Below are 14,903 nucleotides of genomic sequence, written 5' to 3'. Positions count from 1 at the left end.
AACCTTTGAAGCACCCAAAAAATGCGCCAAAGTGGGTCATCTCATAGGCAGATTCCAAAATGTGACCTTAAAATTCTACTCAAAATACCACTCGATTGGTTCCATAACCTATCCAGACTCCACCCTACAAACATTTTAAAGCTACCAGTATATTATAAAGAAATTTTTATTGTTTTTTTAAATTAAAAAAAAAAGTTTATCACCATCATTGTCTGAGCAAAGAACTCAGCAAGCATATCTGGAATCTCATCGTTTACATCATCGTATGGGTCCCAGTCTGAATCTGATGCTTCTGCTTTGTCATCAGTGTCCCACAATAAATCATCTTCTGTACCATCCATTGCACTGGAGATGCCACATTTTTTGAAAGTTTTTATTACATTCTCTACTTTCACTTTATCCCATGCTTTAATCACAAAATCATACAGCACATCAAGTGATGCATTTTGTCATATTACAAAATTTTTCCTGTTCATGAAACGGCTGCACCAGCCTACTGTACCTTTAAAATTTCTACTGTGTTCTGGGTTTGACCTTGCCCACTTCAGTGCACTATACTCTGATTTTATTTTTTGTGATAATGTTGCAATCATGCCTGTGTTCGCATTCTGCAACATGACTTTCCAGCTCTGGCCAATGGATGATTCCTCTTCTCATCGAACTTTGTTTCCTTGGTATTTTTTTCTTAAAACATCTCTTACTATCTTCTCATATGTCAAATATCCTCGCAGCAGCACAGTTGATAGATTCCTTGGCCACCTCAATGATTTTTAATTTAAAACTTGCTTTATACTTTCTTCTTTTTGCTGGAGAAACACCCACTTTCTGGCCATGCCCAACAACTCAGTCAACACATATTTTTGGGGTCGTCGTCTTGTACACCCGAAATATGTTAAAACCATGAAATTCAGGCTGAAATTTGGGACCCGTCTTAACTGAAAGTAGTCTTGTTCACTGAAATCTACAGTAGGTTTCTGATTTCTCTCTAAGTTGAGCATTGGCTTTTTTTCGTAAATTTTATTTTTCGTTTGCATCAATACAAGTATAGGATTTATCCGTATCATACAGAATAATAAAAAAGCTACAATACAAAAAGAATACGTTTGCATATTTTCTACCCTACGCTCCCCATAAAGTAGGAAAAATAGAAGAAAAGAAAGCCTGCCTGATAATCATATAATCCATCATTAATTAGTTAAATTTCAAATTTACATAATGATTTTGAACCTTGAGTTAACTAAGGTGAGTTGGAGCAGGAGTGGCAGACACTGTAGATGGAGTCATAGAAATAAAATCCATACAAGGTTTCCAAATTTTTCTGGTTGATTCCGTCAATTGGTATTTTCTCTAATGGTATACAATTTAGTAATTCCATTTGCCATTTATTCAACCCCACATTATTGTCTAATTTCCACGTTACAACTATACATTTCTTTGTTATTGCTACACTTTAAAAACTTCTGATAAAAATCTAACTTCAAATCAAAAAAAAATCTCAAAAATATTTTGGGATCTTTCAAAAGTTGCATTTTTATAACTCATCTCAATAAAATACTTATATCTTTCATAAATTTTTCTACTTTTTCGCATTGTCAGATTGCACGTAAAAAGATTTCTACTTCTTCATTGCATTTAAAACTTTGAACAGAACAATTAGAATTAATTCCATGTAATTTATATTGAGTATAATATAGTTGATGTAAAAAAATTAAATTGTACCATTCAGTATCTAACATTAATTGTATTAGTTACACTTTCATAACATAATTTTGACCATACTTTTTGAATTTGTATATTTAAATCTCTTTCTCATCTCAATTTAGATTTAAATAAATCCTTTTTCTGCATAGTCTCTTGCAATTGTATATACATATTAGCAATAAACCTTTTGATAAATGTATCAGTTATTAAATATAAAATTCATCCCTAATTTTCTTTCTAAATATGATTTAAGATGATAATAAGAAAAAAAAAGTATTACTTGGTGTATTATCTTTCAATTGGTCAAAAGTTTAAAAAAAAATCTTTTATCCTTTTTATTCCACAATTGTACCAAATGTCAAAATAAACATTAATAACCGTAAAAGTAATCAAAGGATTTGCTTTAATAACATTCTAGCCAACTGATAATTCTTCATTCCTCTTTCTACATGTATTCCATTCCGTACCTTAAGTATATGTTTCAAAATTGGTGTATCTAATTGCCCTCTCAACTATCCTTCATGCCATTTATACAAAATATACACAGAATTATTTTCTCCTATTTTACTCATTTCAATATGTACCCATGCTGTCTTTTCATCAGTTTGATAAAAAGAAGACAAAAATCTAAGTTGAGCTGCTTTATAGTAATTTTTAAAATTAGGCATTCGTAATCCCCCACCTGCCCCCCCGTCATATTTCCTTGTTAATTTTTCCAATACCATCCTGAGATTTTGTCTTGCCAAATAAATCATCTTACATTTTTATTTAAATCTTGAAAAAACATTGTTAGTACAAAAGTTGGTAATGATTCATCTTCACACAATCTATCCTTCCTATTAAAGAAATTGGCAAATCCTTTCATCTTATTAAATCTTCTTTAATTTTCTTCAACAAAGGTATGTAATTTATTTAAATAATTATTTAAATTCTTATCAACATTTAATTCCCAGATATTTAACTGCCTCCTTCTGCCATTTAAATTTTGTCATTTTCTTGAGTGTAATCTATTTCAGACATTGACATCACTTCACTTTTATCAATATTTACTTTCTAACCTGATATTAATCCATACTCTGCCAATCGCACATTTAATTTTTTAATGTACTTTCAAGATTTGTAAGATATAGTATTACATCATCTGCTAAAAGCCTAATTTTATGATCTTTATCATTTATCTTAAAACCCTCAATCTCATTTTCTTCTAATCACCTCTGCTAAAGGTTCTATACCCAGCGCAAATAAAAAAAAAAGGAGATAATGGACAACCTTGTCTAGATGATCTTTCCAATAAAAAAAGATTTTGCTATTTGTGATTACTCTTGCCTTTTGGCCCTTATTCAATTTAGTGAATTCCAAAGACCTTAAATACTTTAAATAGTCCCATTATAATCTGTCAAATGCTTTTTATGCATCTAAAGGCAAAGTTACTGATGGTATTTTTATTTTCTGTGCTACATTTAACAAACTTTTAAAAAATCTAACAATATTGTCGGCTGACCTATTCTTGATAAAACCTGTTTGGTCCATATTAATCAATTTAGGTAAACATTTAGCTAATCGATTTGCTATTAATTTAGAAAAAAATGTATCTGTATTCAATAATGAAATTGGTCTATATGAAGATGGAAGCAAAGGATTCTTCCTTTTTTGGGAATAACTGTTATTAATGCAGTTTTAAACAACTCAGGTAAATCACAAAGATCTTCTGTTGGATCGAACAATCCCGTAAATATAGGAATCAATAACTCTTTAAATTCTTTTTAAAACTCTGGAGTAAAACCATCTTTCCCGGGAGCCTTATCATTTGGTAAACACATCAATATGTCATATATTTCTATAACTGTAAAAGGATTTGTTAATTCAGTCCTCTCCTCTGTGTTTAATTGTGGCAAAATAATTTGTGACAAATCTTTGTCTATTTTATCTCCATTTTTCAAAGATTCCAATTGGTATAAATTCTCATAAAATTTTGTAGAAACATAATTAATGCCCTGTGATTTACAAGTAAGATGACCTGAATCTTATTTTGTAGCTATTATTTTTCTCGATAATTGTTAAGTCTGCAATTGCCATGCTAAAACTTTACGTGCCCTACCTCCCAACTCATAATATTTTTGTCAGGTTTGCCTTGGATTTCTCTCCATTCTATATGTTTGAAATGGATTAAATTTTGTTTTTTTTAAATTCCACTACTCTTAATTTCTTATCATTTACTTAATTTTGTAATTATTTTTCCATGTTTATTATTTCATTCTCCAAATGATTACTTTCAGACATGTATACTTTTTTAACCTTAGCTGTATAGCTTATTATTTGTCCTCTTAGATAAGCCTTCATAGAATACCAAATCACAAACTTATTGGTTACAAAATGTTAATTAATGTTGAAAAAAAATTATCTGCTGTCTTACAAACTCACAAAAATCTTGCCTTTTTAACAATGCAGTCTGAAACCTCCATCTATAATTTTTATTTTGTATTTCCTCCATTAAAATTGGCATAACCAAAGATGAATGATCAGACAATATTCTGATATTTAATTTTTTGAAATCTTGCTTGCAGTTGAGAGGAGATTAAAAACATATCTATACGTGAATATGTCTTGTGTCTAAAGGAATAAAATGAATAATCTCTAATATCAGGGTGCATTTTCTTTCAACTGTCATCAAGCTTCATTTCATTCATAAAATTCTTTTACTATCTTGTTTTAAACCTTAATTCCACCTGATCTATCCAACTTCGAATCAAAAGTAAAATTTAAATCTCGTCCCATAATTATTTCCACTTTTGCTAATTGCATAAAAAAACATCTTGTATAAATTTTCCATCGTCTATGTTCAGTGCATATATATTTCTGAAAGTCCAATATTCAGAATAAATTTTACAATTTACCATCACATATTTCCCCACTTTATCAATAATTACGTCCAATATTTCAATTGGTAAACAGTTATTTATTAATATCACCACCCCTCTAGCTTTAGAATTAAATGAAGAAGACAATATCCTTCCTACCTAATCTCTCTTTAATTTTGCATGTTCTGTTTCAGTTAAAGGAGTTTCTTGTAAAAAGCCACATCTAGTTTCATTTTTTCATATAACTTCATAACCTTTTTCTCTTTATTGGATTCTGAATTACATTAACATTAGTACTAATAAAAGACAATTTCCCTGCCATCAGACACCAAAATTAAAGCATATGCCCATCCAGTGTCCCCCTCCCTCCTCCCAAATCACCCCAACTCTCCTTATATAACATGCATATATTAAACTGTACAGGCTTAAAACAAAAGAAGAAAAGATAGGGAAAAGAAACGAGAAGGAAAAAAAGTAAAGAAAATCCCCAGAGCTGTGCGATGTTAAAGCGTCTCTACTCCTCTGTTCTATGCAGGATGCAAATGAAATCACATTAGTGCCCATGACTCGGCAATGGTCAGCACCATATACCCCACTAACTCATTCGAAATATCATACCATCCCCTACTATAATCTTTCTAATAGATCTAATAATCCATTAATTTTATCAAATATAATAGATCACGCACATTATAGGTTTGTAGTGGCCTATCTAACGGCATTACCTTACGCAAGTGGCAATAAATGACACTTGAGTCAGTAGTCAGGAATCAGTACCTTTATTGTGCTTAATCACAGCTTTTATAGTTCCCTCTGTGCGTTTCACGCTGAGCCTTCCGGGATGCGGTAGTGACGTCACTTTCCAGCCTCTGGTGTAGGGTGCCATAAAAAGCGTGGGCTCTTATTCGTGCACTTTTCCTAATTGCTGGTGCCTGGCTTGTAGCTGGAGGACTGGGACATCGTTGGAGGCTATGCCCTCTGGTAATGCGCATGCTTAACTGTTGTGGCTGCACGCGATTCGGTTGTACTCGTGGGTCACCCACTACACCACACCCCCCCCCACCCAGAATAGTAGCTGCCAGACGCAGGTTCCTACTGGTGGTTCAGCCTGGGGCGTCCTCTGGGACGTTTCTGAGGTGATGAGATCGGTCTTGAAAAGTCAGTGTGTGTCGGTTTCAGACGTTCAATTGTGAACGTACATTCTTGGCCCCCTACGTCCAATGTAAATACTACACCTTCTCGACTGATTACTCTAAAGGGCCCCTCATATGGGCATTGAAATGCTGAGCATTTCTGACCTTTCCTAACCATCCTGTGAAAAACCGTGGGATAGGGTTGTTTTTCCCTATTGCTATCTCTCACAAGACGTGTAATATACAAGTCAGCTGTCTGATTTATGTCACTACCAAAATGTATGTCACCTGGAATGGATAGTGGAGTTCAATAGATTATCTCAGCAGTTGAAACTGGCACCTTCCTTTGGTGCTGAACGTATTCCCAATAGCACCCACGGTAATTCATTCATCCAGTTCAGCCCCTGCAGTCTCTCCTTAAGTGCTGACTTTAAATGCCTATGGAATCGTTCCACAAGTCTATTTGACTGAGGGTGATAGGCGATTGTGTGGTGTAATTTACTTTCACAAAAGTTTGAAATCTGTGTCCACAGGTGGGAAGTAAACTGTGTACCTCTATCTGAAGTGATGTGATTAGGTACACCAAATCATGCAACCCAATTAAAAATAAAGGTCCGTGCACACGTCTCTGTGTCTGCTGCTTCTGGCCAACGACTAAAAATGGTCAATAACAGTAAATAAATATCTCATCCCCTGACAGACTGGCAAAGGTCCAACTACATCCACTTGGACGTGCTGAAATTTTGCATCCACTGTGGAGAATCTTTCAGGCGGTACACACGTATGTCTGTGAATTTTAACTTTTTGGCACTGAAGGCAAATTTTGGCCCACAGGGTGACATCTCTCTTTAGACCGTGCCACACATAACGATTTGACACTTAACGGAAGATCTAATGGAAGGATGCAAAAGATTATGTATATCATCGAAGATCTTCCTGCGCCAGCTAACCGGTAGAATGGGTCTACAGTGTCCTATGGAAATGTCTCAAAGGAGTGTGGGATCGCTTGTCTCAGTAGTGATTACCTCAACCTGGAGACTTGTAATGGAGGTTTTGTATGCTTGTACCTCCTCATCCTGCTGCTGGTCTTCCGCTAACTGTGCCTTGTCGATTCCACCTTGGACTGCAGAGACAGTTGGTCTCGATAGGTTACATACCGAATGTCAGTCGTGAACTTGGAGATGAATGATGATTGGCGTTGCTGCCTCGCAGACCACGGGTCAGATATCATACTCATGGCCTGCATGAGGGGTTTATGATCAGTAAAGGCCGTAAACACCCGATCCTCCAGCATGTATCTGAATTGGCGCACCACCAAAAACGAAAGTAATTCTTGGTCGAATGTGCTATATCTCTAGGTCAAAGATGTCTGCTGTAAAACGCAAGTGGCACCCATTGTCCTTTTATGTGCTGTTGCAACACTGCACCAATTGCATGGTCGGAAGCATCTTTCGTTGGTGAGGGAAGTGCTTCGTGATCTGAGTGGGCAAGACTTGCCTCAGATGCCAAAGAATCCTTGGTTCTTTCGAAAGCCATGTCCGCTTCCTCATCCCAATGCAATATATTTGATCTTTTTCTATTTAATAGGTCAAACAGTGGACACATCACGGCTGCCGCTTCTCTAATGAAATGATGGTAAAAGGTAATCATTTCTGTGAATCGTTGAAAATCCTTCCAAGTCAGAGGCCGGGGAAAATTGCTTATGGCAATCACTTTGTCCGGCAACGGTATAGTTCCAGTTTGAGAAATCCTGTGGCCAAGAAAATCAATTGCAGCTGTACCGAAATTGTATTTTGCGGGATTGACTGAAAGGCCAAAATCCTGTAATCTAGCGAACAGGAGATGGAGGTGTCTTTTATGCGATTCCTCATTGGGGCTCACTTTCAGGAATCCAAATATACGAAAGTTCCTTCTAAATCCCTAGTGACAACGTCCATCAATCTTTGAAACGTCTGGGCTGTGTTCTTCAGACCAAACGGCATTCTGATATATTCAAAGAGACCAAAGGGATTATAATATCCGTCTTTGGAACATCCTCAGGGTGAACTGGAATCTGATAGCATCCCTTTACTAAATCTACTTTGGAAAATATAGTAACGTTAGCCCACCGTGCTGAGAAATCCTGAATATAAGGGATTGGATAGTGGTGGGGGATGGTTATATCGTTCAACCACCTGTAGTCCCCACATGGCCACCAACCACCAAAGCTTTTAGGCACCATGTGAAGGGGTGAAGCCCATGGACTTTTGGACTTGCATACCACCCCTAATTCCTCCATTACTGCGAATTCTGCTCTTGCAATTGTAAGCTTGTCTTTTGGAAGCCTACAAGCCCTAGCATAAACAGGTGGACCAGTTCCATCATTATAATGATGTACACCATGTTATCCTGAAAATTAGTCATCAAAACTCCCGGGAACTCTTAAGTATCGAGGCACATGCATTCTGCTGAATTGACTGAACTCTTACCGGTTGGAAAGAATGACACATTCTTTTAAGGGGAAAACTTTGGAAGTTAGCCGTGTTTATCAGACAGCATTTATGTATATCAACCAGGAGTCCATGCTCTCTCAAAAAATCCACGCCTAACAGGGGAAAACCTATTGAGACCACCATGAATTTCCAGAAGAATACCTCTGAACCTGTATGTATTGTGATCTTCCTCATTCCGAAAGTAGGAATCGTGGTACCATTAACTGCTGAAAGCGGCGGAGTACGTGCACCTTGTACCAACTCAAACTGTGTCGGGGGAACAATACTGAACTCAGCCCCCGTATTTGTCAAGTAATCCACCCCCGAAATCACATCATGTTAATAAAGTAGACCTTGCTCTGTGCCAACCGCCGAGGCCACTAACAGCGGTTGGCAGGTCCGTTTCCCTGACTTGGTGGTGGACCTGGGTAAGTGCAAGGACTCTTACATCTATAGGCAGAGTGACCCCATTGGCAATGATAAAAACAGTATCTGAAACTTTTGTTTCCTTGATCAGGACGTGGTCCCTCTACTGCCGCACATGCCAGTGGTCTTGGCGTTTCGGGGGGCTCAGACAACTCAGCCTCACAGATGGGCTGCACCTGCATTCTTGTAGCCTGTGGAAGGCCATAAAGTTGGTCGGCTTCTCTTGCTACCAAATGTGACTCTGCAAACTCATGTGCGCCACTCCCGCTGCCACATGCATTGGTAATTTCGATTAAAAACAGTGCCTCGTAAAGAAAACAATCTGCATGGCCTGTGCCTAGAGATACCAGCTTTTGCATTAACTATGGTCCCCAAGTGCTTGCGTATTCAAAATCCTTATAGCCCATTCATGACGAGAAAGCTCAAAAGTTTTCAGCAAAAAGTCCCAGAATTTAGTGTACTTCTGGTCCACCGGCCCCAAATGAACTCGCCCTTGCTGCGTTCGTAGTGTCTAATGCACTCACAACGTGCTAATATCTCATGTCCTCAGATGTAATGTTCCGAAGCACAAATTGCACCAGCCAACTGCAGCCAGCTATGTGGCTGATTCAACCAGAATGGAGGTAGGCGAACTACTACTGCATTAATCACCATTGGTGCTGCAGCCAGCAAGGATGCGTTGAGCTCCACCTTCGAAGTCGTCGATTGCTCGTCCATGTCAGACATGTGGGACTCAGTGTAGCTGAAGCCCGTCAAGGTCACCAAAATATGTAGTAGCCTATCTGACGGCACTACCTTATGAAAGTGGCAATAAATGACACTGGAGACAGAAGAGTCAGGAATCAGTCCCTTTATTGTGCTTAACCACAGCTTTTATAGTTCCCTCTGCGCATTTCATGCTGAGCCTTCTGGGATGTGATAGTGACGTCACTTTCCAGCCTCAGGTTTCGGGTGCCATAAAAAGCACGGGCTCTTATCCACGTGCTTTTCCTAATTGCTGGTGCCTGGCTTGTAGCTGGAGGACTGGGACATCGTTGGAGGGTATGCGCTCGCTTAACTGCTGTGGCTGCACGCGATTCTGTCGTACACTTGGGGCTCCCGCTACAGGTTAAATAGTCCTCCCCATTTAAGCTCTCCCAAAACACATTAGACTTTGAGCTATAGCAAATTCAGTTGTGTAATTAATTCAGGTATCAGTAGCCACCTGTTGGTCTTTAGCAGGCAATGAATCTGCATATACCTTTGTTTCATTAGGGCTTAGTAAAAAAAATCTATTCCTCCCTCCTGGGATGAATACTTTCAATACAGCTGGATAGCTCAAAACAAAGGCATCGCCTTTTTCCATAACACATTTTTAACTGGATTGGACTCTTTTTAGCAATTCAAAATTTATGTCCGGATTTTAAAAATCTCATTTCCATTATAAATCAAAGGTGATTGTCTTTTTTTGGTTTGCTTTGGGGCCAACTCCAATATCTTCTCTCTTGCTTCATAGCGAAGAAATTTGATGAGTTTGGATGGGACCTTAGGTCAGGCTTAGGTTTAGATCTCAGTGCCTATTGGCTCACTCTATCTCCAAATTGCTTTGAAATTCAGCCTAACGCAAAGGTTCTGGTATCCACTATTGCAAACATTTTTTTAACATTTTGACCTTCATGTCCTTCTTTAAGTCCAACAATCTCGATATTATTCCATCTGCTAAAGTTTTCAAAAATGTCTATTTTTTTTACACTAACTGATCGTTCTTTGCAGCAGGCCTCTGCTTGTACCTTCTTCATTTGGTCTTTCATATTTTGAATCTCAAATTCATTCCCTTTAATTTTCTCATCCACTTTATCAAATCTAGTATCAGATTGTGGCATTAATCTTTCCATCTTATCACCATTCTTCCTTACTTCATCAGTTAATACTTCGATAGATTGTCAAAAAAAATCTAAAAATTGCTTAATTTCTCCAGAAGATAGTTTCTGGACCTTTTACTGCTTTTTTTTTCTTGATTATAGGTCATTCTTGATCTTTCCTTTGCTTATTCAGGTCCTCCTCTTGATCGCTAGAGCTGGGAGTGTCTTGTATCTTTTAAAAAATTTTCTCCATTTTTTTATGTGCTCTGCGTATTCGTGAGAGTCACTGCTTCAGTTGATGTCGGCGGTCATTGTCGGAGGAGACCTTGTGCAGCAATGTCCAAGGTCTCCCCACCTTCTGGCCTCTCCTTTTGGATGTTACCTTTTAAACAGCTCCAGGATCCTTTTTCAAGGTAGGCCTCTCTTCCTTTTCTTGTTCCTTTTCTCTCTGTTTATTGTATTGCAGTAAGACCTTTATCCTTCTTTGGTGGCATTGTTAATATCTTTGTCTTCAGACAGTTCTTCCCTATACTTTCTGTAATTTTTAGTCATTTTATCACTTTTTGTCAACTTTTACAAGGAGAGCAGGGATTATCAGGCTAACCCAATGTCGTCATATGACACACACCCTAATTTGAGTACGTTGTTAAAAGAACAGCCAATGGACCTGAGATTTGTGTTGCATGATATTGTATATGCTGTCTGAAATTTTACCAGGTGATTTGCTTGCCATTGAAGGATGGATGGGAACTCTTGCATCAGATTCCTTTTCCAGAAATGTTTAGGGTGACACGGTTAATGTTGCAGTTCTTACACCACTATTAGAGAGCTAGTAACCAGGTACGAATCTAGTACTGTCTGTAAGGAATTTGTATGTCCTCCGCTTGATGGCTTGGGTTTTCTCCAGGCATTCCGGTTATCTCCCACCTTTCAAAGATGTTTGGTGTTGTTGCTTTATTGGGTTATTGGCCGGCATGGGCTCATGGGCCAGAAGGGCCTGTTACTATCCTGTGTGTGTCTAAATTTAAAAATAAAACATTCTGTTGCAATATTAAGATTTTTCAAAATGTGGCAAAACCTAGGAATGTTCCAAATGTAGTTTATGCTTTATTTAAAGTGGCAATCCGGACTTTGTAAAAAGTAGTTCGTGTCAATGGAGATAAATGATCAGTTGATCCATTTCTTGTGGTATTTATGGTGGAGTATTATTATTGAAGACCACTTTGGTTTTTGGTCAGATCATGTTAAATCTGAACCACAACCTGTAATTATTCCTCTATTAATTTGCTTACTGGTGCATTAGTTCTGCAGTTGTTAATCTCCTTCAGCCTAGAGGCCCTTAATTCTGTACAAAATCTTCACAAATCCTCCTCTCCTCCATTGACTTAATCTATACTCCCACTGCTTTGAAAAAGACCAATATACTTGAGTCATCCCACCTCTCTCTTCCTCTCCCCACACCTCATCAGGAAGAAAATTCATAAATGTGAGGTCATGCACCACCAAATTCTAGGGCAGTTTCATTCCTGCTGTTGTCAGACTCCTGAATCATCCTGACAATAGTAAAATTATATTGCCTTTGCCCTCTACCAACTGGTCTTTCTGTAACTGCACCTGTGCAGGCCAACCTTCTGTACTATGTATGGAATGGCCAGCTGGACTGCTCACAAAACAAACTTTCTCACTGCACCTTGGTATATGTGACAGTAAACATAAATGTTATTAAAATGTAATTTTAAAAATATCTGACAAAATTTTTAGATATGAAATAAAGACTGATAAAGTGGCCTTTAATATCATTTAATTCATTGAAGAATGGGGACATGCTGAATATTACAAAACAGACACGCTGAAATGTATTCACTATCTCTGCCTGATAAGTTGTAGAACTCTGGATCCAAGGCCGAGCAAGAAGACTGGTGTGCTGTCGTTTAATCTTCTGTGGGCTCCATACTTGTATACTCAAATGAACAGCTGGTTAGATGTCAATATGGTCCAGCAAAGTGCTGAAGTCTTTATCTCTTAAAAGACAGAAGAATGTTGATTTTTTAAACATTTCCCAAATGTTGACATTTCTGACCAACTTGACTAAATACACAAATTCACAGATGTTTCAGTCGCCAGAATGGGATACTGAGCATTTGTATTTCAGAAACACAAATCTCTGTCTTAGTTTGAGGCAGTAGGAACTTTTGTATCCTGGTAATAGTCATCTTGTTGAAGTACTCATCAGTGAAGCTTTGGTGTACAAGCTAATTGATAAATCTTAATCTAGTGTCTTTGAAAACTTATTCATTGCTCCTTCATACTAAAGGTCATGGAAACGTTTTGCTTTTCTGCAGACCTGTTGATTATATCTCTTATAGATTTGTGTTTGCGTAAGAAATTTAAAATTGGAAGTTATCAGATTTGGAAGTAATTATAAAAGGCATTTCAAGATCAAATTTATTGTTATGGTAATAAAACAGTGTCATATTACATGAAATTTATTTTTTCCTGTTGCAAGGCAGACAGATTCGCCATGGCCAGGAATTGCCTGGGACCTCTGACAGTCAGTCTGACAGTCAGTCTGACAGTCAGTCTGACAGTCAGTCTGACAGTCAGTCTGACAGTCAGTCTGACAGTCAGTCTGACAGTCAGTCTGACAGTCAGTCTGACAGTCAGTCTGACAGTCAGTCTTACCACTGTTGTGGACCCATGGAGAGTGAGGGAGCAGTGATACAGCGCTCCCGCAGGGTCCAATCGCCCGTTAACTGCTGTCGGCTCCGTATGGGCATTGACCAGCTTGTTGAGGGAGCTGACGGTGGTTTTAGTTGAAATCCCGCAACTGCAGGTCTGCACCCAAGATGGTGGCACCTATTAATAGGCAGCAGCCACAAGGAGTTGCAGATTCCAGGGAAGCTGAAGGCTGGAGGAGGGCACCAGAGGACGGGAAGATCATGCACCATTTGAGAGGGAAAAGCAGAGGAGACGACCCGCGGGGATGGTGACCATGGTGGTGAACCAGTGAGGGGGCTCTGTGGCTGAGGGACCAGTGCATGCGGTGGGCCGCCGGTGATGCGCAATGAGGGACCTGTGGAAGTTGTGGGCCGCTGGAGACTGCTGTCAGGAGACTTGCGTTAGGCTGGAGACTGGCTTGAACTGACTGGAGGGGTATCAGAACCAGGATGCAAGGAGGTGCCGAAGTCGCTGGCCATGTTGGATCTGGAGCTTGGGTTGACAATGATTTGGACTGGACTCGAGCTGTGAAACACTGGAGGCGAATCTATGGATCTTTGATTATCAAATTCGCCCAATAATTCAGTAAACTGACTTTGAGCATGTTGATATTTTACAGATAATTCGTAAAGTGGACAAACAAACGGCATTATTAGATGCAGATGATCCAGTATCACAGCTTCACAAGTGTGCATTTTATCTTAAGGATACTGAAAGGATGTACCTGTGTCTTTCACAAGAAAGGATTATCCAATTTCAGGTAAGAAAATATTGATGTAATTTTTTTGATGGCCACACAGATATGACACTTGTTACTGGGAGCCCAAAAACATTAAGAAAAATTTCAGTGATTTATTACTGGACAGTCTCACAAAACTCCTGTGCTGGTTGCCATTGCAGAAGTGATGGCAATCTTGGATGTGTAATGTTGTCCAGAAAATAATTAGGCCAGATTGACTCTAGCCTGCACCTCTAACCCTAACCATATAACCATTTACGGAGCGGAAACAGGCCACGAGGTGGACTAGCTCCAAAGCCACACACCAACTAAAGTATTGCTGGTGGCTTGACCAAGGCTGTCTTTGTGCAGCACAGCAGGCTGCATGAGGTGACCCAGACAGACTGGCTTCTGACATGAAGAAAAAAATTCAAAAGATGTGGTCGCTGAATCACGGTGGGAAATTAAGAAGCGTAGTTGAGTTAAAAATGGTAAACAACAGTTTTCTGTTGGACCCCCGTACTTTTTTTAAAACCCTAGGCTCCAGCTACCCCTGCGCCACGCATAGGTGAAGGTGACGTCATTGCAAGCAGGTTCGATTCCCTGGCATGCGAGTCCCCACAAAGTATTTTTTTTTAATTTCTACCTGTGCTATTATTTAGTTTAAAAAAAAAACACAAACTTAAATTTACAAATACACTTTTGAAATCCATATGTTAATTCTAGTTTAATAAACAATGCTGTGATAAGCTTAATGGCCAGGAACAAAATGCTCCTAACCTCACAGATCAGAAATTTTCACAGGCCAAGTGGTGAGTTCAGTGTTATGGTTCTGTTCCGCAGTGTGCAGAAAGACAGAGCATGCTACTGCGGCCAGTATGATGGCTTCTTTTATTGAATGTTAAACTTACAGAAAATCTTTCATAAAACTGGAATTAACCTGTAAACTAATCCATTTGTAATGTGGCTTTTGAAAATTCATGCCACCACTATTCTGAAGTGTCCAAGAAATGTAACATTTTGAAAACCTTTTGTTA

At 38.5% G+C, this 14,903-nt stretch overlaps 1 protein-coding gene across 3 annotated transcripts in view; it reads left to right on the top strand.

Moving 5' to 3' along the window:
• rbpjb (recombination signal binding protein for immunoglobulin kappa J region b) overlaps nt 1-14,903 on the top strand; it is a 141,816-nt gene that overhangs the window by 111,188 nt on the left and 15,725 nt on the right. For all 3 annotated transcript variants that reach the window (XM_069925020.1, XM_069925021.1, XM_069925022.1), the window contains exon 8: nt 13,768-13,908. In XM_069925020.1, the coding sequence (XP_069781121.1) occupies nt 13,768-13,908 (141 nt within the window). The remainder of the gene's footprint in view (nt 1-13,767; nt 13,909-14,903) is intronic.

This window comes from Narcine bancroftii, chromosome 3, assembly GCF_036971445.1.
Source record: "Narcine bancroftii isolate sNarBan1 chromosome 3, sNarBan1.hap1, whole genome shotgun sequence".
NCBI lineage: Eukaryota > Metazoa > Chordata > Chondrichthyes > Torpediniformes > Narcinidae > Narcine > Narcine bancroftii.
This window is presented reverse-complemented; position numbering and strand designations above follow the sequence as displayed.